The following is a 25,400-nucleotide window of genomic DNA, read 5'->3' as shown; positions in this document are numbered from 1 at the left end:
GCTCTCGTTTTTAAACTAAACAGAGCAAATTGACAGGAGACTTTCCAGCACCTATGGACAGCAATGCCACACTCAAAACTTTGGTTTCCAAAAACATACAAATTAAGTATGTTGCAGGCAAGAGAGGTAGGGGAATAAATATTTTTCTTATCAGCAGATCCATTTGAGTCTTGTTAAACAATATTAGGAGATAAATTTCAGTACAGGTTTGTGAATATTCTTCTGTCTGAGCCTGATTTTTTTTAGAAAATAGTACTGTACCGGAAATTATATAATTAATTAAGAACCTTATGATACTTCACATTTTAGTGCCCAACCCAACGAAGCTTGGTAAAATTTAATTTAGGTCACGTAGGGGCAATTTTTCCAGCCTATCCACTAAGACGTCTCCACTTACAGGGCTCTAAAGTGTCTGTTAAACAGAACTACAATTCAGACTCTGAAGAGCATAAATACATACCTTACACACACACATTCTGAATAATAGTACGCATGGCATTGGATGTATGAATGACAATGGTCAAAGAGTTCTCGAGCTCTATCAGTGACTAACACCTTCTTTGCTGGTAACATCAGAAGAACATCATTGTGGAGACACCCAAGGTTCAAGCACTGGTATCAGCTGAACTTGGTATTGACAAGACATACATATTTGAAAGATCTTGCATACATGATCCTTCCAAAGTGTAGGAGGACTTGTGGCACCTTAGAGACTAACCAATTTATTAGAGCATAAGCTTTCGTGAGCTACAGCTCACTTCCTCAGATGCATATCGTGGAAACTGCAGCAGACTTTATATATACACAGAGAATATGAAACAATACCTATTCCCACCCCACTGTCCTGCTGGTAATAGCTTATCTAAAGTGATTTCCAGCACAAATCCAGGTTTTCTTTGTGGGGGGGTGGAGGGTGAGAAAACCTGGATTTGTGCTGGAAATCACTTTAGATAAGCTATTACCAGCAGGACAGTGGGGTGGGAATAGGTATTGTTTCATATTCTCTGTGTATATATAAAGCCTGCTGCAGTTTCCACGATATGCATCTGAGGAAGTGAGCTGTAGCTCACGAAAGCTTATGCTCTAATAAATTGGTTAGTCTCTAAGGTGCCACAAGTCCTCCTTTTCTTTTTGCGAATACAGACTAACACGGCTGTTACTCTGAAACCTTCCAAAGTGTAGTGCCCATCTTTAAAAAAGGGAAGGAGGAGGATCCAGGGAACTACAGGCCAGTCAGCCTCACCTCAGTCCCTGGAAAAATCATGGAGCAGATCCTCAAGGAATCAATTCTGAAGCACTCAGAGGAGAGGAAAGTGATCAGGAACAGTCAGCATGGATTCACCAAGGGAAAGTCATGCCTGACTAATCTAATTGCCCTCTATGACGAGATAACTGGCTCTGTGGATGAGGAGGAAAGCAGTGGACGTGTTATTCCTTGACTTTAGCAAAGCTTTTGACACAGTGTCCCACAGTATTCTTGCCAGCAAGTTAAAGAAGTATGGGCTGGATGAATGGACTATAAGGTTGATAGAAAGCTGGCTAGATTGTTGGGCTCAACGGGTAGTGATCAATGGCTCCATTCCTAGTTGGCAGCCGGTATCAAGTGGAGTGCCCCAAGGGTCGGTCCTGGAGCCGGTTTTGTTCAATATGTTCATTAATGATCTGGAGGATGGTGTGGACTGCACCCTCAGCAAGTTTACAGATGACACTAAACTGGGAGGAGTGGTAGATACGCTGGAGGGCAGGGACAGGATACAGAGGGACCTAGACAAATTAGAGGATTGGGCCAAAAGAAATCTGATGAGGTTCAACAAGGAAAAGTGCAGAGTCCTGCGCTTAGGATGGAAGAATCCCATGCATTGCTACAGACTAGGGATTCAATGGCTCGGCAGCAGTTCTGCAGAAAAGGACCTACGGGTTACGGTGGACGAGAAGCTGGATATAAGTCAACAGTGTGCCCTTGTTGCCAAGAAGGCTAACGGCATTTTGGGCTGTATAAGTAGGAGCACTGCCAGCAGATCAAGGGACGTGATCGTTCCCCTCTATTCGACATTGGTGAGGCCTCATCTGGAGTACTGTGTCCAGTTTTGGGCCCCCACACTACAAGAAGGAAGTGGAAAAACTGGAAAGCGTCCAGCAGACGGCAACAAAAATGATTAGGGGACTGGAACACATGACTTATGAGGAGAGGCTGAGGGAACTGGGATTGTTTAGTCTGCAGAAGAGAAGAATGAGGGGGGATTTGATAGCTGCTTTCAACTACCTGAAAGGGGGTTCCAAAGAGGATGGAGCTCGGCTGTTCTCCATGGTGGCAGATGACAGAACAAGGAGTAATGGTCTCAAGTTGCAGTGGGGGAGGTTTAGGTTGGATATTAGGAAAAACTTTTTCACTAGGAGGGTGGTGAAACACTGGAACGCGTTACCTAGGGAGGTGGTGGAATCTCCTTCCTTCGAGATTTTTAAGGTCAGGCTTGATAAAGCCCTGGCTGGGATGATTTAGTTGGGGATTGGTCCTGCTTTGAGCAGGGGGTTGGACTAAATGACCTCCTGAGGTCCCTTCCAACCCTGATATTCTATGATTCTATGAAAACGTAGACTGTGACACAGACCACTCATTTGCTAAAAAGTGAAATTTCAAGCTAAGAAGATTCACCATAATAAAACTGCACACAACCTTGTATTCACTTGAGCCAAATCAATGATCCTGTCAAGAAACCGCTTTTTAATGAAGTACCAACAAAGACAGCTGGAATGAATGAAACTGCTTCAGATGCATGGGAAGTCCTGGAGACAAGTTCATACAATGCAGCAATCAAGAGTTTTGGAAAGAGTACTAAGAAAAATGTCGACTGGTTTGTAGACCATTCTGAGATACTGCTGCCACTCATTGAGAGGAAAAGATCTGCCCTGATCACCTACAAGTCTACTCCTACTACTGATTCACTCAGCAACCTAAGCCCTGGTCTACACTAGGACTTTAGGTCGAATTTAGCAGCGTTAAATCGATGTAAACCTGCACCCGTCCACACAATGAAGCCCTTTATTTCGACTTAAAGGGCTCTTAAAATCGATTTCCTTACTCCACCCCTGACAAGTGGATTAGCGCTTAAATCGACCTTGCCGGCTCGAATTTGGGGTACTGTGGACACAATTCGATGGTATTGGCCTCCGGGAGCTATCCCAGAGTGCTCCATTATGACCGCTCTGGACAGCACTCTCAACTCAGATGCACTGGCCAGGTAGACAGGAAAAGAACCGCGAACTTTTGAATCTCATTTCCTGTCTGGCCAGCGTGGCAAGCTGCAGGTGACCATGCAGAGCTCATCAGCACAGGTGACCATGATGGAGTCCCAGAATCGCAAAAGAGCTCCAGCATGGACCGAACGGGAGGTACGGGATCTGATCGCTGTTTGGGGAGAGGAATCCGTGCTATCAGAACTCCGTTCCAGTTTTCGAAATGCCAAAACCTTTGTGAAAATCTCCCAGGGCATGAAGGACAGAGGCCATAACAGGGACCCGAAGCAGTGCCGCGTGAAACTGAAGGAGCTGAGGCAAGCCTACCAGAAAACCAGAGAGGCGAACAGCCGCTCTGGGTCAGAGCCCCAAACATGCCGCTTCTATGATGAGCTGCATGCCATTTTAGGGGGTTCAGCCACCACTACCCCAGCCGTGTTGTTTGACTCCTTCAATGGAGATGGAGGCAATACGGAAGCAGGTTTTGGGGACGAAGAAGATGATGATGAGGAGGTTGTAGATAGCTCACAGCAAGCAAGCGGAGAAACCGGTTTTCCCGACAGCCAGGAACTGTTTCTCACCCTAGACCTGGAGCCAGTACCCCCCGAACCCACCCAAGGCTGCCTCCTGGACCCAGTAGGCGGAGAAGGGACCTCTGGTGAGTGTACCTTTTAAAATACTATACATGGTTTAAAAGCAAGCATGTGAAAGGATTACTTTGCCCTGGCATTTGCGGTTCTCCTAGATGTAGTCCTAAAGCCTTTGCAAAAGGTTTCTGGGGAGGGCAGCCTTATTGCGTCCTTCATGGTAGGACACTTTACCACTCCAGGCCAGTAACACGTACTCGGGAATCATTGTAGAACAAAGCATTGCAGTGTATGTTTGCTGGCATTCAAACAACATCCGTTCTTTATCTCTCTGTGTTATCCTCAGGAGAGTGAGATATAATTCATGGTCACCTGGTTGAAATAGAGTGCTTTTCTTCAGGGGACACTCAGAGGAGCCCATTCCTGCTGGGCTGTTTGCCTGTGGCTAAACAGAAATGTTCCCCGCTCTTAGCCACAGGGAGGGGGGAAGGTTGACGGGGTAGTCACGCGGTGGGAGGAGGCAAAATGCGACCTTGTAACGAAAGCACATGTGCTATGTATGTAATGTTAACAGCAAGGTTTACCCTGAAAGAGTGTAGCCACTGTTTTATAAAATGTGTCTTTTTAAATACCGCTGTCCCTTTTTTTTTCTCCACCAGCTGCATGTTTCAACGATCACAGGATCTTCTCCTTCCCAGAGGCTAGTGAAGCTTAGAAAGAAAAAAAAACGCACTCGAGCTGAAATGTTCTCCGAGCTCATGCTGTCCTCCCACACTGACAGAGCACAGACGAATGCGTGGAGGCAAATAATGTCAGAGTGCAGGAAAGCACAAAATGACCGGGAGGAGAGGTGGCGGGCTGAAGAGAGTAAGTGGCGGGCTGAAGAGAGGGCTGAAGCTCAAATGTGGCGGCAGCGTGATGAGAGGAGGCAGGATTCAATTCTGAGGCTGCTGCAGGACCAAACCAGTATGCTCCAGTGTATGGTTGAGCTGCAGCAAAGGCAGCTGGAGCACAGACTGCCACTGCAGCCCCTCTGTAACCAACCGCCCTCCTCCCCAAGTTCCATAGCCTCCACACCCAGACGCCCAAGAACGCGGTGGGGGGGCCTCCGGCCAACCAGCCACTCCACCACAGAGGATTGCCCAAAAAAAAGAAGGCTGTCATTCAATAAATTTTAAAGTTGTAAACTTTTAAAGTGCTGTGCTTAAAGTGCTGTGTGGCATTTTCCTTCCCTCCTCCACCACCCCTCCTGGGCTACCTTGGTAGTCATCCCCCTATTTGTGTGATGAATGAATAAAGAATGCATGAATGTGAAGCAACAATGACTTTATTGCCTCTGCAAGCGGTGATTGAAGGGAGGAGGGGCGGGTGGTTAGCTTACAGGGAAGTAGAGTGAACCAAGGGGCGGGGGGTTTCATCAAGGAGAAACAAACAGAACTTTCACACAGTAGCCTAGCCAGTCATGAAACTGGTTTTCAAAGCTTCTCTGATGCGTACCGCGCCCTCCTGTGCTCTTCTAACCACCCTGGTGTCTGGCTGCGCGTAACCAGCAGCCATGCGATTTGCCTCAACCTCCCACCCCGCCATAAACGTCTCCCCCTTACTCTCACAGATATCGTGGAGCACACAGCAAGCAGTAATAACAGTGGGAATATTGGTTTCGCTGAGGTCTAAGCGAGTCAGTAAACTGCGCCAGCGCGCCTTTAAACGTCCAAATGCACATTCTACCACCATTCTGCACTTGCTCAGCCTGTAGTTGAACAGCTCCTGACTACTGTCCAGGCTGCCTGTGTACGGCTTCATAAGCCATGGCATTAAGGGGTAGGCTGGGTCCCCAAGGATACGTATAGGCATTTCAACATCCCCAACAGTTATTTTCTGGTCTGGGAATAAAGTCCCTTCCTGCAGCTTTTGAAACAGACCAGAGTTCCTGAAGATGCGAGCATCATGCACCTTTCCCGGCCATCCCACGTTGATGTTGGTGAAACGTCCCTTGTGATCCACCAGAGCTTGCAGCACTATCGAAAAGTACCCCTTGCGGTTTATGTACTCGGCGGCTTGGTGCTCCGGTGCCAAGATAGGGATATGGGTTCCGTCTATAGCCCCACCACAGTTAGGGAATCCCATTGCAGCAAAGCCATCCACTATGACCTGCACATTTCCCAGGGTCACTACCCTTGGTATCAGCAGATCTTTGATTGCATGGGCTACTTGCATCACAGCAGCCCCCACAGGAGATTTGCCCACTCCAAATTGATTCCCAACTGACCGGTAGCTGTCTGGCGTTGCAAGCTTCCACAGGGCTATCGCCACTCGCTTCTCAACTGTGAGGGCTGCTCTCACCTTGGTATTCATGCGCCTCAGGGCAGGGGAAAGCAAGTCACAAAGTTCCATGAAAGTGCCCTTACGCATGCGAAAGTTTCGCAGCCACTGGGAATCGTCCCAGACCTGGAACACTATGCGGTCCCACCAGTCTGTGCTTGTTTCCCGAGCCCAGAATCGGCGTTCCACAGCATGAACCTGCCCCATTAGCACCATGATGCATGCATTGGCAGGGCCCATGCTTTCAGAGAAATCTGTGTCCATGTCCTGATCACTCACGTGACCGCGCTGACGTCGCCTCCTCGCCCGGTATCGCTTTGCCAGGTTCTGGTGCTGCATATACTGCTGGATAATGCGTGTGGTGTTTAATGTGCTCCTAATTGCCAAAGTGAGCTGAGCGGCCTCCATGCTTGCCTTGGTATGGCGTCCGCACAGAAAAGAGGCGCGGAACGATTGTCTGCCGTTGCTCTGACGGAGGGAGGGGCGACTGATGACACGGCTTACAGGGTTGGCTTCAGGGAGCTAAAATCAACAAAGGGGGTGTCTTTACATCAAGGAGTATTTCAGGCAGGACTTCACGGAGGGTTCCAATAAGAAATGGTGCACCTAAGTTATCGTTCTTATTGGAACAAGGAGGTTAGCCTGGCCTCTGATTGATACATGGCTAGATTTACCTCGCTGCACCTTCTCTGTGAGTGACTGCAGTGTGACCTAGAGGAATGAGTCCCCTAGACAGGGGAGGAGGCAAATGAGTACAAAACAAATCTGGTCTATTTCTTGTTTTGACCCACTCCATCTATCTTTTACATCTTTGGCTGGCAGCAGACGGTGCAGAAGGACTGCATGCCATCCACATCTCATGGCTGTTCGGCAGAAGATGGTACAGTACGACTGCTAGCAGTCCGTATCGCCTGCCCGCTCGCCATAAGACGGTTCAATAGGACTGACTGCAGGACTAAAGAGAATGACCTGGTCAAGTCACTCCAAATTTAGTCCCTGCGCCCATGTCTGCCCAGGCGCTCCCAGCCGACGTGGCCAGGAGCACCTCGGACATGACGATGACAGCTACCAGTCCTACTGTACCGTCTGCTACCACAAGGCAAGGGGTTGCTGCTACTGTGTAGCAATGCCGTACCGCGTCTGCCAGCACCCAGGAGACATAGGGTGACGGTTACCTGAGCGGGCTCCATGCTTGCCGTGGTACGGCGTCTGCACAGGTAACTCAGGAAAAAAGGCGCAAAACGATTGTCTGCCCTTGCTTTCACGGAGGGAGGGAGGGAACGGGGGCCTGACGATATGTACCCAGAACCACCCGCGACAATGTTTTAGCCCCATCAGGCATTGGGATCTCAACCCAGAATTCCAATGGGCAGTGGAGACTGTGGGAACTGTGGGATAGCTACCCACAGTGCAACGCTCCGGAAGTCGACTCTAGCCTCGGTACTGTGGAAGCACTCCGCCGAGTTAATGCACTTAATGCACTTAGAGCATTTTCTGTGGGGACACACACACTCGAATATATAAAACCGATTTCTAAAAAACCGACTTCTATAAATTCGACCTTATTCCGTAGTGTAGACATACCCTAAGAGAAGCTTGTAAGGCAGTTCAAATAGCTTCCAGGAGGTGTGCTCAAGAATTTTGGCTGTGACAGTATCCAAAGGTGGCTGATGCAAGTGACTGTAGATGGTTGTATGAGGGCATCAGAAAGGCCATTTTGCTGATAAAGTACAAGACAGCTCCACTGAAAGATCTGGATGGCAATATCGTAACTGATAAAAGGAAGCAACTTGCGAGGTAGATTGAGCACTATGGAATGATATACTCAAGGGAGTCTGTATTAGACTGTGTGTTAGACGAATTGCCTGGGTTTGAAGTTATAACTCCACTGGATGCCAAAGCTACACTAGAGGAACTTGAACAAAGCATCAAAAAGATTCCAAACAACAAAGTTTCAGGATCTGACTGTTCACCTGCTGAAATCTACAAATGTGCAAACAAAGACTTGCTGCAAAGATTGCACGAGGTATTGCTACTCCGTTGGAAGGAAGAAACTGTTCCCCAAGTTTTTAAGAATGGTCATTTTATCCAACTCTATACAAACAAAGGATACAGAAGTGACTGTAATAACCAAGTATGCTGCTGCTTTCCTTTCTTTCTTGTGTCAGGATCCTGAACTCAACCATCTCATGGTCACTGCCTCCCAGGTTCCCATCCACTTTTGCTTCCCTGCTAATTCTTTCTGGTTTGTGAGTAGCAGGTCAAGAAGAGCTCTGCCCCTAGTTGGTTCCTCCAGCACTTGCATTAGGAAATTTTCCCCTACACTTTCCAAAAACTTCCTGGATTGTCTGTGCACCGCTGTATTGCTCTCCCAGCAGATATCAGGATGATTGAAGTCACCCATGAGAACCAGGGGGTGCGATCTAGTAGCTTCTGCGAGTTGCCGGAAGAAAGCCTCGTCCACCTCATCCCCCTGGTCCGGTGGTCTATAGCAGACTCCCACCATGACCTCACCCTTGTTGCTCACGCTTCTAAACTTAATCCAGAGACTCTCAGGTTTTTCTGCAGTTTCATACTTGAGCTCTGAGCAGTCATACTGCTCCCTTACATACAGTGCAACTCCCCCACCTTTTCTGGCCTCCCTGTCCTTCCTGAACAGTTTATACCCATCCATGACAGTACTCCAGTCATGCGAGTTATCCCACCAAGTCTCTGTTATTCCAATCACATCATAATTCCCTGACTTTGCCAGGACCTCCAGTTCTCCCTGCTTGTTTGAAGATGTGGAGCATAATCTTTAACCTAGATTTTTCCCTCAATTGTTTGTTCAGGCATTTGAGGTAAAAAATATATTAACAAAATAAAAAAAATGGATTTTAGTGAGTGAAGAAAATTTCCTTCTTAATTCCACAAGCGTCTCCTTGGTATTTGTGATGACATAGTCCATTTAGCTCTGCAATTGTCCATACAATCTTCCAGGAAAGACAGGGTAGATGAGACCTGAATTACTAGTACAAAAAGAGAAGCTTAAAAATAGGTTCTCTGTCTCCAAAAAAGGTTTCAGAGGAACAGCCGTGTTAGTCTGTATTCGCAAAAAGAAAAGGAGTACTTGTGGCACCTTAGAGACTAACCAATTTATTTGAGCATGAGCTTTCGTGAGCTACAGCTCACTTCCAAAAAAGAAGAAGAAGAAGAAAAAAAAAACGTTTCAGGCTCTTGCCAGACATTGCACATCAGCAAAAAAAGGAGGAACAGTGCCAAAGGGTTTCTTCTTTGTGGGTCAACTTTAAGGGAAGTGGAAGTATTACATCTCTCTTAAAATATAAGCAGTATTCTCGTGCTCAGGTAGGTAATGTCCAAAGGGGTGGGGGTGGAGGGGGCACAAGAACATTTTGTTTTTATCCTGACAACAAAATTCTTGGCTCAAGTTATAAATTTCTACTGATAGATGTCAGTTTACATGATGGACAACCCTGACATGCAGTTAGAATTCAAAATAAAGAACATTCTGAGAACTAGAGTTATCAGCAGCAGCAGGATTGATTTATGACAACAGATTAAAAAAGCTAAGTATGTGTAACTTGGCGAAGTGACTACCAAAGGGGAACACAGACAAAGACAAAATGCCAATCTACAAATATTTGATGGGTTTGAACACCAAGTGGGATGAAATTAAAAATAGGAAAATTAGACTATCAGGACAAACCTTCCTGTCACCACTATGATTAGGCTGTAGAACAGACTGACTTGCAAAGGAAGGGGAAGAAACCATATTGTTTGGGATTTTGAAAACTAAACCGAGCAAAACTATAGAAAAATGTATTGTAGAAAGTCTTGCATTGGCAAGGGGATGGATTGGATGATCTAACAGAGTCACAGAACTCAGATGGAAGAGACCTATGAATTATTGCTATGTGTAATCAAATATTCATTGCCATATTAATGGAAGAGACCGAATGAAACTTCAAGTTACATATTTATCTAGAGGCCTCCTCCAATAACTTTACTGATTTGCATGGTACCCTTGCTAGTTTGCAATATTCATTAAATAAATCTCCACTCACTGGGTAAAGATATTCTCAATAATTAATCTCTTCAAGCTGTAACACAATCTGGTGGTTCTGATGTTATAATTGACTCCTCAGATGAATCTAGGATATCTGAAGACTTCTAGTGAGGAAATATTGTAGCAAGCAAAAGGTTTTAATCAAGTCCTTCCTGTCACTTGGGCATTGAATTTCATTGATTAGTTAATGAATTGTCAGTGTTCATCACTATCAGGCCTGATCTACACTACAGAGTTAGGTTGAGGTAAGGCAGTTTAGGTAGAGGTAATTATATCAGTGTCTACATTACATCCTTGCTCCAGCCGATGTAAGTGTCTTACTACAGCGGCATAATTCCACCTCCATGAGAGGCGTAGGACTTATATTGGTGTATTTAGGGCAATGCATTAACTTACATTAGCTGTTTGCTGTCATTCTTGTCAATTTCACAGCTCCTCCTGGAGCTGTGAAATTGACAAGAAAAGCTGGTAGGTTTCCTGCTGTGAACCCTTCTGCTGGGCTCACAGCTGGTGCGGTCACCCAGAGGCAGATGGGGGGGCTCCAGCTCTGAGCCCAGCTACTGTCCAGGCTCTCAGCTCCCCATTGGGAGCCCAGCTGCCCCCACCCCCAAGCTCTCCCAAGCCCCCACCCCGGAGCCAGGCAGCAGAAACAGAGCAGTAGGCATCAGGGCAGCACACAGCCAAGTGATGCAGGCCTGCTGGGGCTGGACAGGCTGCCTCACTTGGTCAGGACAATTAAGGACTCAGAAGTAGGAGGAAGATGAGAGCCCATACTAGGGCAAAGAGAGGATGAAATGTGAGAGTAAAGAGGGGGAGCTAGAGTAACAGATGATCAGAGAGAGGTCCCTGAAACACCAGAGGCTCTGTTTATCCATAATCCAACCCTGATAAGGTCAAACATTGTTGTTCCAGTTAGTTTTATGTGGACAGAAAAGCATCCATCATCCTTAATCTTCTCAGTACCATGAGTTTATTTTCTCTCTTATACAGTGCTGCTTTAGGTGCTAGCATCTAGGAATCTCTCCTTTCAAACCTCAGAAATCCCTCTCTCTGAACAACATGTTATTATTTAAAACTTCTGTTACTCAGACTTAATGAGACTGAATCAGATTTCAAAATGGACAAGGCACAGGATCAAGAAATTAAAGCTTTCCACTGCTGGTCTGCATTTTCTCCTGCCCCACCTCACAGGTGTGTTCACTTACTCCTGTTCTGCCCCCGGCACTGTTGCTAGGGGGAAGAGAGCAGCTTTCCCCATTCCCAGGGTGACCTGCAGAGTCTCCTCTCTGCTACCAGGGGCCAACTGTGTCCATTATCCACTCTCCCATGGCACAAGTGCCAAGGTTGTGGTAGGTGGGGAGAGCTGAGAAGAGAAACCCTTCTCTGCCTGTTGCAGGGCAAAGGGGAACAGAGAATATGAGGGATCCTCATGGTCTTCTCCTCATCACCTGGTACCTCTCTCTCAGAGTCTGTCTACTACGCATTTTGGAGTGAGCCTCCAATCCGGGGTCAACAGACCTGGCGATAGCAGGACTCGTGCTTGTACTCTAAAAAACAGCTGTATAGACAGCACTTAAGTTGCGGCTCGGGATGGAGTTTGGGCTTTGAGGCTTAGGGAGCTGTCTACACTGCTATTATCAGAACACAAGTGCAAGCCCCACTAGCCCCAAATCTAACAACCCAGACTAGGAGGCTCGCTCCAAAATGCGTAGTAGACATTCTCAAAGGCCCAGAACATAGTGGAAGGGAAAGGATGCATCTCCCAGTTCCCAAATAAACTACACTTGCTCCCCACTCTTTTGCCCATTTCACCATGGCTCAGGATGTATGGGGACCAAGAGCAGTGCCCCTTATGTTGTGCTTCTTCCACTACAGCTCTGTGTCTGTGTGGGGGATGATCTGAAAGAGCAGATAAACCCTACTCCACAAGTGACATTCACAGCCCATACCCCCCATGATGTACGGGGAGAATAGAAATCAAGTGATTTCCCCAGTCTCCAAGGGATCTGCACTGCCTCTCCAACCTGTGCCATTCCCACCATAATTCAGGGGGTGGGAGACCCTGGGGGAGAAGACATGAGTCTCAAGTCTCCTTCCTGAGTCTGTTCTGTCCAGGATGTGTGTGTGTGGGAGTGACCCCAAGTACACAAATGAGCCTGACAGCCTCCCTCCCACACATTCCCACCCAGGTGCGGTCTGAGGGGAGCAAGGGGAACCTGGTGCCTGCTGCTTCCCAGGAGCTCTCCAGAGTAGGTGTTCGCCATCTGAGTAGGGAGTGATGGGGACAAGGTGGAGGCAGATGCCTGTCCATTCTCAGAGGCTCTCCAGGGCATGTGCCCACCCCGGGCAGGGACTGAGGGGAGCAGGGGCTGAGGAGTGTGCAAGGGCCTGCTCCTACACGGGGGCTCTCTGGGGCTGGTACCCTACCTGGGTCTGAGGTGGGCAGGGCCTGAGGGAGGCAGGTGGGGGGGGGCAGGCGCCCAGCCCCGGGCGGGGCCTGAGGAGCACAAGGGGGGGAAGGGGCAGGTGCTCGGCCCCCGCCCCCCAGGCAGGCCCTGAAGGAGACAGGTGGGGGGGCAGGTGCCCAGCCATGGGCGGGGCCTGAGGGGGACAGGTCCGGGGGAGGGAGGCAGGTGCCCGGGCGGGGCCTGAGGGGGACAGGTCCGGGGGAGGGAGGCAGGTGCCCGGGCGGGGCCTGAGGGGGGACAGGTCCGGGGGAGGGAGGCAGGTGCCCGGGCGGGGCCTGAGGGGGACAGGTCCGGGGGAAGGGGAGGGGGAGGGGGAGGGAGGCAGGTGCCCGGGCGGGGCCTGAGGGGGACAGGTCCGGGGGAGGGGGAGGGAGGCAGGTGCCTGGACGGGGCCTGAGGGGGACAGGTCCAGGGGAGGGAGGCAGGTGCCCGGGCGGGGCTCGCGGGGGACAGGGGCGGCAGGTGTCCGCCCCCCCCCCCCCGGGCGGGGCTCGCGGGGGACAGGGGCGGCAGGTGTCCGCCCCCCCCCCCGGGCGGGGCCTGCGGGGGACAGGTCCGGGGGAGGGGGAGGGGGAGGGAGGCAGGTGCCCGGGCGGGGCCTGAGGGGGACAGGTCCGGGGGAGGGGGAGGGGGAGGGAGGCAGGTGCCCGGACGGGGCCTGAGGGGGACAGGTCCAGGGGAGGGAGGCAGGTGCCCGGGCGGGGCTCGCGGGGGACAGGGGCGGCAGGTGTCCGCCCCCCCCCCCCCGGGCGGGGCCTGCGGGAGTCAGGGGGAGGGGCAGGGCCCGCACTCACGCTGCCAGTAGACCGGGTAGCACTCGGCGCTGCTCACATCCACCTCGTAGAGACCGCCGCGCACGCAGACCGGCGGGCCGGGGCCGGGGCCGGCGGGGCCGGCGGCGGCCCCCAGGGCGCGGTAGGCCAGCTCGAGGCGCAGCGAGTCGTAGCCGATGAAGGGCTTCCAGCTCTTCCTGTCCTCGCGGTAGAGCCAGCGCACCTCCTCGGGACCCAGCTCCCGCACCACCTCGTAGCGGGGCCGCCCGCCGCCCGCCGAGCGCGGCCGCTTCCGCTCGGGCAGCGCGCTGGCCGCCAGGGAGAAGCCGCTGCCGCCGCTCTCGCTGCTGGCCAGCCCGGCGCCCTCGCTGCCCTCGCCGCCCGTGGAGTAGCGCAGCGACGTGCCGGACTCGGCCGAGTCGAAGTCGTAGCCGCCGCCGCCGCCGGCCTCGTCGCTCAGGCTGGGCTCGCGGCGGCGGGCGGCGGCGGGCTCGCCCTCGGAGGAGGAGGACGAGAGCGCCGGGCGCAGCGGCGGGAGGTGCTCCGAGCCCCGCGCCCCGTCCTCGCCGCCGGAGCCCCGGGCCGAGTGCTCGTAGCAGCAGCCGTAGCCGGCGTCGCTGCCCAGCTGCCAGGGGCCGTGCGGCGGGCCGGGCTCGGGGGACTCCATGCCGCGCACGGGGCCGCTGCCTCCGCCCGCGCCCCCCCGGCCCCCGCTCACACCCGGCCCCGGCTGCCGCAGCCGGCTCCAGCCCAGCGGGGCGGCGCGGCGGCAGCGTCACGCACGCGGGGGTGGCGCAGCCCTGCCCTCTGCCGGGGGGGGGGCGGAGGGACCGACCATGTGACCTCCCCCCCCCCGGTGCCTAGTGACTGACTGGTGGGAGAGAGACCGGCCACGTGACCCCCCCGTCCCTCCTGACTAACGGAGGGGAGAGTGACCGTGTGACCCCCCCCATTCCTTGCTGACTAACGGGGGGGAACGGCCGTGTGACACCCCCCGTCCCTACTGAGTAACGGGGGGGGGGGAACGGCCGTGTGACTCTTCCCCCAGTCCCTCCTAACGGGCGGGAGAGCGACCGGCCATGTGACCCGCCCACTGACTGACGGGGGCGGGGGACCGGCCACGTGACACCCCCTCAGTCCGTACTGACTAACGGGGGGGTGGGAACCAGCCATGTGACCCCCGTCCCTCCTGACTAACGGGGTGGGGAACCGGCCACCATGTGACACCCCCCAAGCACCTACTGCCTGGGAGGGGAGACTGGCCATGTGACACCGCCCCCCAGTCCCTACTGACTGATAGGGGGAGGGAGCCAGCCATGTGACACCGCCCCCCAGTCCCTACTGACTGATAGGGGGAGGGAGCCAGCCATGTGACCCCCCCCCAGTCCCTACTGACTGATAGGGGGAGGGAGCCAGCCATGTGACCCCCCCCAGTCCCTACTGACTGATAGGGGGAGGGAGCCAGCCATGTGACACCGCCCCCCAGTCCCTACTGACTGATAGGGGGAGGGAACCAGCCATGTGACACCGCCCCCCAGTCCCTACTGACTGATAGGGGGAGGGAGCCAGCCATGTGACCCCCCCCAGTCCCTACTGACTGATAGGGGGAGGGAGCCAGCCATGTGACCCCCCCCAGTCCCTACTGACTGATAGGGGGAGGGAGCCAGCCATGTGACCCCCCCCAGTCCCTACTGACTGATAGGGGGAGGGAACCAGCCATGTGACCCCCCCCCAGTCCCTACTGACTGATAGGGGGAGGGAACCAGCCATGTGACCCCCCCCAGTCCCTACTGACTGATGGGGGGAGGGAACCAGCCATGTGACCCCCCCCAGTCCCTACTGACTGATGGGGGGAGGGAACCAGCCATGTGACCCCCCCCAGTCCCTACTGACTGATAGGGGGAGGGAACCAGCCATGTGACCCCCCCCCAGTCCCTACTGACTGATAGGGGGAGGGAACCAGCCATGTGACCCCCCCCCAGTCCCTACTGACTGATAGGGGGAGGGAACCAGCCATGTGACCCCCCCCCCCAGTCCCTACTGACTGATAGGGGGAGGGAGCCAGCCATGTGACCCCGCCCCCCAGTCCCTACTGACTGATAGGGGGAGGGAGCCAGCCATGTGACCCCGCCCCCCAGTCCCTACTGACTGATAGGGGGAGGGAGCCAGCCATGTGACCCCCCCCAGTCCCTACTGACTGATAGGGGGAGGGAGCCAGCCATGTGACCCCCCCCAGTCCCTACTGACTGATAGGGGGAGGGAACCAGCCATGTGACCCCCCCCAGTCCCTACTGACTGATAGGGGGAGGGAGCCAGCCATGTGACCCCGCCCCCCAGTCCCTACTGACTGATAGGGGGAGGGAGCCAGCCATGTGACCCCCCCCAGTCCCTACTGACTGATAGGGGGAGGGAGCCAGCCATGTGACACCGCCCCCCAGTCCCTACTGACTGATAGGGGGAGGGAACCAGCCATGTGACCCCCCCCCAGTCCCTACTGACTGATAGGGGGAGGGAACCAGCCATGTGACCCCCCCCAGTCCCTACTGACTGATAGGGGGAGGGAACCAGCCATGTGACACCGCCCCCCAGTCCCTACTGACTGATGGGGGGAGGGAACCAGCCATGTGACACCGCCCCCCAGTCCCTACTGACTGATGGGGGGAGGGAACCAGCCATGTGACCCCCCCCAGTCCCTACTGACTGATAGGGGGAGGGAGCCAGCCATGTGACCCCCCCCCAGTCCCTACTGACTGATAGGGGGAGGGAACCAGCCATGTGACACCGCCCCCCAGTCCCTACTGACTGATAGGGGGAGGGAACCAGCCATGTGACACCGCCCCCCAGTCCCTACTGACTGATAGGGGGAGGGAACCAGCCATGTGACCCCCCCGCAGTCCCTACTGACTGATAGGGGGAGGGAACCAGCCATGTGACCCCCCCCAGTCCCTACTGACTGATAGGGGGAGGGAACCAGCCATGTGACCCCCCCCAGTCCCTACTGACTAAAGAGATGGGGAACTGGCCACCATGTGACACCCCCCCCAAGCACCTACTGCCTAATAGGAGGGAGAGGGGACCGGCCCTGTGACCCTCCCAGCTGCTTACTGCCTAACGGGCGGTGGCGGGTGAACGGCCCTGTAGTACCTAACGGGAGGGGACAGGCCATGTGAGCCCCACAGCCAGCTACTGCCTAATGGGGGTGGGGGGAGACCAGCCCTGTCCACCTACTGCCTAACAGAGGGGGCACCAGTCATGTATGTGTCCCACACACCCATGCCTCCATCCACCTTATTCCTAATTGTGGTGCGGGGGTGGGGAGGAAGTACTGGCCATAAACCCTATTGCCTAACAGGGGAACCGGGTACCAGCCATGTGTGTGACTGTCCTACTGCCTAACCTGGGACAGGGATTACCAGCGATGGGTATGACCCCCTCCCATCCACCCTGCTGCCTCTTTGGGTAGTGAATATCAGGCATGTGTGCAACCTCCCCCATCTTACTGCCTAGTGGGGTGGGGTGGGAGGTGCAGCGAGTACCAGCCATGTGTATGACTTTCCCCATAATACAGGGGAACAGGTAACAGCCATTTGTCTGACACCCCCAATCTTGCTGTTTAATTGGGAGTGGTGGGCATGGTACCAGCTTGGCTGGTTACACGTCTATCAGGGGAGGTGCGTTTTCACTTGGCACAGTGTGAATCAAAGAGAATCCAGTAACCATAAGCTTGGCAGAATTCAATTTTTATTTATTTTTGCAATTTTGATGGATAGTATCACTTGTCTATTATTAAGCATTTTAATATATTTTTTAATTTATTTAATTGTTCACAGTTGCAGGACATAATGGGCAGATCAGGCAATTATTTAATGACAAACTTTGGGATTTAAAAAGTTAGTTTTATATCCATTAAAACACAAATTGTTAATATGTATGTCAAAATATACAGAGTATATATCCTTTAATTAAACTCTAATAAGTTCTCAAGCAGCATATTTCTTACCTTACCGATCTGTAAATTTTCATTTCTCAATGAAAATATTTTTTTTGTTTGTGTGTTTGGTGAAATTGATATTTCCCAACATTTGCTGATAAAAATCAAATCCTTCCAAGCCTAAGTAAAGGAAATGGGCACCTGTGACCAGTTGGACCCCCCTTCTGGGATGCCACCTGATGTACTTGGATTTCACTGAGCCTTCCTGCTCCATTAGCCTGGGGTCCTGCTCCCTGTTTTGCTGAATTAGGCTCTCCGGCCTTTGGTAGCACACACCCACAGGTAGGGATGCACCAGCTCTAGAATCTCACATTCTGCAGGCAGCTCTCTATGAGAAGACACAGCGAGGAAAGGACCCAGCACTCAAGTGCAGCTCCCCTCTGGAAAGTACACCCAAAATAATATTGTCTTGCGCTGTAGAGAAATCTATATAATGTAAGCTCATAAATTTGTCCCCTCCCCCAATGTGGAGGAAGATATGCTCAACTTCTTGTCCCTCCCCCCCAGTTATAAATTGCACAAACTGGGTTTAATAATCAACAAAAACAACTTTAACAATTATAAAAGGCAGATTTTAAGTGATCATAAGGGATAGCAAACAGAAGAAGGCAGATTACTAAACAAATAAAACAAAACATGCATACTAACCTTAAGATCTTAAAGAGACTGGTTTCAAGAAGTAATTTCTCACCCTAAATGTGGTTTTAGGCAAGTTGTAGATTTTTTGTAGCTTGGAGTTCCAGGTATTTCTCTTCACAGACTAGACTCCTGTCTTAGTCTGGACTCAGCCCTTGCCTTTCCCTCAGGTCAGTTCTTTTGTCTCTTCAGGTACTTTCAGCATTCTGTCTTCGTGGGTGGGAAGGCAGCGAAGGGAGAGACCTGTTTGCCTTACTCCCTAGCCTTAAATAAGATTTACATAAGGTGGGAATCTTTTGTTTCCCAGTCTTGACCTCCCCCTCCTTTTAGTGGAAAATTACTAGAAGTCCAAGATGGTATTTAGTACCAGGTGACAGGACCACCTGACCTAGTAGTGTCACAGCTAGGTCCCAGGACACCTCTCAGGAAGGAGAGAGATTAGTATCTTCAAAGTCTTATTGTTTCTTCCTAATGGCCCATCAAGGCTGATGGCCTGTTGTCTGGTGGGTGTCTCCTAAATTCACACAGAGTTGTAATTGTTACATAGTCAATATTCCTAACTTTAGGTACAGAAATGATACATGCATACAAATTGAATAATCACATTCAGTAAATTATAACATTTCCGATGATACCTTATAAGACCCAGCTTGCATAAAAATAGATCTCAGTTATACCATATCCATATCATAAGCATACTTCTATAAAGAATATGGGATGTAACATCACAGCACCATCTTTCTCCTCCACATCCGTCTTCCAAACAGAAAGGGGGATTACAGTACAGAGGGTAAGATCTCTCTCCAGAGGAGCTGGATCCTAGATCTGTCAGGCAGTCTAATACTGTATTCATTGATATAGCACCAAACATGTTAGTTGCTTTACAGACATGTAGAAAGGCAAGATTAACCTAATGCTGGGGGGATTTTTAAAAACTATGTTCATGTATGTATTGTTTTCTTTAATCATTACAATTATAGTACCAAAAAAACACATCACACAATTCCTTTAATTCATTAATAATACTTTGCATTTCTGTAGCACAACCTACCCAAGGATCTCTGAGCACTTGACTAACATTAGTGAATTTAGTCTCACAGCAATTCTGTGCCAGAGCATTCTCATTTTACAGTTGGGAAAACAGAGGCACAGACAGGTAAAGCATTGAACATATAAGAAGTCAGTGGCAACACCTGGAATAAAATGCAAAGTAGAAAATCCCTCCAGCATTAAATTATGAGTGAGGCCATAGCAGTGAGGGGTGTCATTCAACTGCCCGTAGCCATGGTCTTCTTGGAGACCGCATTGCCCAGGAATTGGCATCATTCAACAAGGAATGGGGTGGACCCTAGGGCCTGTAGTCCACTCCAAGTAGACCCCCCACTTTGAATGTGTGGGGAAGAGGCTTGCTGGGATAAATAGGCAGGCCTGGGAAGAATGCTGGGAGGATGATGGTTGGGTCATTAAGGTGGGAACCTGACAACGCCTTGGGTAGAAATCTCAGATGAATCTGCATCACTACTTTATCCTTGTGTACTCTGGTATAAGGCAGACAGTTACTAGAGCTGAGAGATTGCCCACTCTGTGAGCTGGAAACATTGTCACAAGGAAAAACATTTTCCACTTAAGACAGGTACTAAGCATCTCAAAGGTGCTGTCATACCACATGATGTACATCGGTATAGGAAAGGACCCAGCACTCAAGTGCAGCTCCCCTCTGGAAAGTACACCCAAAATAATATTGTCTTGCGCTGTAGAGAAATCTATATAATGTAAGCTCATAAATTTGTCCCCTCCCCCAATGTGGAGGAAGATATGCTCAACTTCTTGTCCCTCCCCCCCAGTTATAAATTGCACAAACTGGGTTTAATAATCAACATAAGAACATAAGAATGGCTATACTGGGTCAGACCAAAGGTCCATCGAGCCCAGTATCCTGTCTTTTGGCAATGGCCAATATCAGGTGCCCCAAAGGGAATGAACAGACAGGTTATCATCAAATGATCCATGCCCTGTCACCTAATCCCAGCCTCTGGCAAACAGAGGCTAGGGACACCATCCCTACCCATCTTGGCTAATAGCCGTTGATTGACCTATCCTCCATGAATTTATGTAGTTGTTTTTTGAACCATGTTATAGTCTTGGCCTTCACAACATCCTCTCGCAAAGAGTTGCACAGGGTTGACTGTGCATTCTGTGAAGAAATACTTCTTTTCATTTATTTTAAACCTGCTGCCTAATAATTTCATTTGGTGACCCCTAGTTATTGTGTATTGAGAAGGAGTAAATAACACTTCCTTATTTACTTTCTCTACCCCAGTCATGATTTTATAGACCCCAATCATATCCCCCCTTAGTTGTCTCTTTTCCAAGCTGAAAAGTCCCAATCTTATTAATCTCTCCACATATGGAAGCTGTTCCATACCCCTAATCATTTTTGTTGTCCTTTTCTGAACCTTTTCAAGTTCCAATATATATTTTTTGAGGTGGGGCGACTACATCTGCACGCAGTATTCAAGATGTGGGTGAACCATGGATTTACATAGAGGCAATATGATATTTTCTGTCTTATTATCTATCCCTTTCTTAATGATTCCCAGCATTCTGTTAGCAAAGCAACCACAAGAACTCTTTATTAAAGAAGGAGAGAAAGGATTTTATCGAAATTATATGCACATAAAGGAATACATGTAAAAATGCACACTTATGCATGGTATTTTTAAAGCAATGGCTTATTTATTATTACATGTCATTTATATAATACAGAGATAATATCACCTCTCCACTGCTCAATAGTCCCTTGTTTATTCATCCAGGGATGCTGTTAGCTCCTTTTGCCGCAGCATTTCACTGGGAGTTCATGTTCAGTTAGCTATGTATAGTGATCCCTGAGTCCTTTTCAGAGATGTTGCTTTACAGGATACAGTGCCCAATCCAATAAGTATCGCCTGTGTTCTTAGTTCCTAGATGTATGACCTTGCACTTGACTGTTAAAACTCATGTTGTTAGATTGAGCCCAGCTTACGAATTGATTTGCGTTGCCCTGTATCAAGGACCTGTCTTTATAATTATTTGCCACACAGCAGGCTTTGCTTTCAAAGCCAATTAGGGAATTAATATAATTTTAATGGAAGTTGTGTGTTTAAATCTAGCCAGTTTTGAAAATCTCAACCAAAGTTTGCAGATGACACAGGTCCAGAGCTTCTGTCAAGGTTCCTCCCCCACTCTGAACTCTAGGGTACAGATGTGGGGACCTGCATGAAAACCTCCTAAGCTTACTTTTACCAGCTTAGGTTAAAACTTCCCCAAGGTACAAATTAATTTTATCTTTTGTCCTTGGAATAACCACTGCCACCACCAAACTCTAACTGGGTTTACAGGGAAACGTAGTTTGGACACGTCTTTCCCCCCAAAATCCTCCCAACCCTTGCACCCCACTTCCTGGGAAAGGTTTGGTAAAAATCCTCACCAATTTGCATAGGTGACCACAGACCCAAACCCTTGGATCTGAGAACAAGGAAAAAGCATTTAGTTTTCTTACAAGAAGACTTCTAATAGAAATAGAAGTAAATAGGAGTAAAGGAATCACCCCTGTAAAAGCAGGATGGTAGGTACCTTACAGGGTAATTAGATTCAAAACATAGCGAATCCCTCTAGGCAAAACCTTAAGTTACAAAAAAGACACACGGACAGAAATAGTCATTCTATTCAGCACAATTCTTTTCTCAGCCATTTAAAGAAATCATAATCTAACGCATACCTAGCTAGATTACTTACTAAAAGTTCTAAGACTCCATTCCTGTTCTATCCCCGGCAAAGCAGCATACCGACAGACACACAGACCCTTTGTTTCTCTCCCTCCTCCCAGCTTTTGAAAGTATCTTGTCTCCTCATTGGTCATTTTGGTCAGGTGCCAACGAGGTTACCTTTAGCTTCTTAACCCTTTACAGGTGAGAGGATTTTTCCTCTGGCCAGGAGGGATTTTAAAGGGGTTTACCCTTCCCTTTATATTTATGACAGCCTCAAAGATGCATCAATGGCTTTTAACCAAGATGGTCAGGGATGCAATCCTATGCTCTGGGTGTCCCTTGCCTCTGACTGCCAGAAGCTGGGAGTGGACAACAGGGGATGGATCACTTGACTGCCTGTTCTATTCATTCCCTCTGAAGCACCTGGCATTGTCCACTGTCAGAAGACAGGATACTGGCTTGATGGACGCAGTATGGCTGTTCTTATGTTCTTAATCTACTAACTTCCATTGAATACCTTTGAGGCAGGAGAGGCAGAAGCACCCTAAAAGTGTGGGGGGGGGGCACAGGCGCCCAAACCGTGGCCTCACCCTCCTACCCCATGCCACCCCCAAGGCCCTGCCCTCACACCACCCCTTCCCCCAATACCTCCCACCCCGCACCACTTCTTCCCCTGAGGCCTCGCTCCCACACCGCCTCTTCCCCCCACAAGATCCCACCCCTGCTTGCTCCTTTCCACCCCCTCCACCCTTACAACCCGTAAAAAGTGAGAGGGGGCATAGCCCCCTGGCCCACCTGTTCTAGCGCTCCTGCTTTGAGGATCTGCTCTGCACTGATTTCATATCTTTTTCCAGAGCAGAGATAAAGTCAGATAGGAATAGCAGTGGGCCAAAAATTGGGGGCTGCAGGACCCCACTAGAAGCACCCTTTACTTATTGATGATTTCCCTTTCACAATTACCTTTTGAGATCTAACATTTAACCCATTTACTGCATGCCATGCTGATTTTGTAGAGTGCTGATTTCATAATCCAAACACCGTGCAGTGTTAAGTCAACTCACCTACTTTTACCCAACCACACCTGTAATTTTATCAAAGAACAATATCAAGTTTATTTGACAAGACCTGTTTCCCAAGAAACCACGTTGACTGGCATTGATTATATTTCTGTTCTCCAATTCTTTATTGCTTGACATCAGCCATTCCGTTATTTAGTCCAGGACTGATGTCAGGCTAACTAATCTGTAATTATTTGGGTCACCCCATTTACCTTGTTTAAATATTGGCACAACAGTAGCTTTCTTCTAGTTCTCTGAAACTTCCCTTTTTTCCCAGATTTATTTTAAAAGAATCATCTAGCTAGAGAGCCAACTCCTTTAAAACGTTGGAGTGCAAGTTATCTAGACCTCCTGATTTTAAAATGTTTAACTTAGCACTCCTGTCTAACATCCCCCTTAGTAACTGTTTGAAGATGAAGTATTTCATCATCATCATACCACAGAGGTACACCACACAACTTTGTTCCAAAAACAGATGGGAAATATTTATCCAACACTTCTGCCTTTTCAGCATCACACCTATCCAAATATATTTCAGGCATTGAGGGCATTATTAATTAGAACCCACTCAAACACTCTTCACCAAATTAAGCAAAGCTCTGAAAAAGCTGCAGAACTTTGCTTACAGCAGGAAACCCGCCGCAAAGGGAATTTTAACCTGCCTAGCTGTTTTAAAAGGGGTTGTCGCACATATCAGTTAGCTGGGTTAAACATCCCCCACGAGAGAGTTTTGTGCTGGTGGCAAAGCTGTGAAGCTTGTTTTTTTCTGACGTTCTAGTAGATAATTCTGTATAGTTGTTGTTTCAAGGTCAGTTGTGTCTTTCGCTGGAGCTGATATGTTCTTTCAAAGGTACAGCTTGAAATTCTTTTCCTCTCTGCTGCAAACAGCAAAAGAAGAGTAGTTCATAGGGTCTATCATTTAAAGGAAAGAATGGGGCAATGGAGGGTCACGTACGTGAATTCATATACTATACCTAGCAATGCAATGTTTTCTGTAAATTGTATGTGCTCTTATGCTGCTATTCCACCGCAAATAAAGAAGGGAAAACAAAGTAACAAACAAATCCTGGCGTAAATATTTACTCTTGTAGGCCCCAATCCTGCAAAGACCTATGCACGTGCTTAACTTTACACACGTAAGTAATCCCACCTGTGCTTCATCAGAGAGGAACTTGTAGACAGTAATCCGCAGACAAATTGCTGGCTAAGGCTGCAGCAGGAAGGGTGGAATGAGTAGCTGCACTGCTCACATGACCTCAGCTCTCGCTCACCCCCACCCCATATATCCCCACCTGATCCTCCAGAACTAACAAGGGGCATATATTTTTGGCAATTTTACTGGGCAGCATTACAGTTGGATGAAATGTGTACCTTGGGGTGATAGTGAGTGATGTAGGATTACGTGGCAGTGGTGAACTGTAACCAAACATGCAAATATGGGTAGACGTCAGTGGATACATGTTTTGGATGCAGAATGCCCCCTCCCTTTATTAAAACAATGCCTGGCTGTGATGGGGCATGGGCCTGAAACACTCCCCTTGCAGGAGCATAACATGGTCCTGTGAGTGTTCTGCCTCAGTTTGCTGTCCCTCCCCCACACATCCTGTGGCCTATCCAGCCATAATATCAGTGTAACCTGCCAGCCAGGTGATCTCTAACTGTCTGACCCCTTCCAAGGGAAAACAAAATCCCAAAAGATACAAAACAAAGGAATCTTCCATCCTGCCAGGCTCTACCTCCAGGCCCTGTTCCTGTCTACGTTGTCCAACATTACACCGCCGCACGTCTCAGACAGATAGTTGGGTTCAGTCACTATAGCCCTGATCCACAAAGGCACTTAGGTGCCTAAACCCCAGACTGAGGCTCCACTGTGATTCACAGAACTCCTGCCTCAACTCCCTCAGCGCTTATGTTTCTGCCTCTGAGCACGCGCACTGCTACCTCCCAATAGGCTTCTGGATGCCTACCGCCCACCTATGCCCCAGAATGATCCACAAATAGGCAGGCCATTCGTCCGGTTTTAAGCTAGTATTTTTTGAGTGATTTGTCTCCCGCCCAGTACTGAGACAAAATTGGACGTGATTTTGGCTTGTGTCGCATGGGGGACACCACTTGGAAGAGCGCATCGCTCCATCCCCACCCGTGTGACCTCGCATGCACTGTGGGGGGCCTGATCCAGTAGGCGTGCTCAGAGCAATGCCCACAGCTAGGGTTATGAATTTCATTTCTTGCCAACCACTAGATCAACAGCAAAAGCATGAAGACTGTGCTGAGGAAAACAGGTGCAGACCTTTGGGAAAATAGAAAGCTGATGTCAGCTATATATTATATAAAATAAAAAATGAAAGGCAGAGAAGGAAAGAGCAATCTCACTCTCACGTGTATTCACATGCTCAACTATTAGTCCGATGATTGACCTTGATATTAGGGGGCCTGGTTTGTATACCAGCTTCTCCATATCCATCGATGAATTTGTACAGTACCGAAACACAGATTGAAGAGGATGGAACTGTGGT

At 49.8% G+C, this 25,400-nt stretch overlaps 1 protein-coding gene across 4 annotated transcripts in view; it reads right to left on the bottom strand.

Annotated features, from left to right (window-relative positions):
• DDHD1 (DDHD domain containing 1) overlaps positions 1-14,196 on the bottom strand; it is a 123,447-nt gene extending 109,251 nt beyond the window's left edge. For all 4 annotated transcript variants that reach the window (XM_073350101.1, XM_073350102.1, XM_073350103.1 and 1 more), the window contains exon 1: positions 13,472-14,196. In XM_073350101.1, coding sequence (XP_073206202.1) covers positions 13,472-14,117 — 646 coding nt within the window. In that variant the 5' untranslated portion in view covers positions 14,118-14,196. The remainder of the gene's footprint in view (positions 1-13,471) is intronic.
• Positions 14,197-25,400: the final 11,204 nt, after the last annotated feature.

This window comes from Lepidochelys kempii, chromosome 6 (assembly GCF_965140265.1).
Source record: "Lepidochelys kempii isolate rLepKem1 chromosome 6, rLepKem1.hap2, whole genome shotgun sequence".
Classification (NCBI taxonomy): domain Eukaryota; kingdom Metazoa; phylum Chordata; order Testudines; family Cheloniidae; genus Lepidochelys; species Lepidochelys kempii.
The sequence above is the reverse complement of the archived record's forward strand: the minus strand, read 5'-3'. Positions and strand labels throughout refer to the sequence as shown.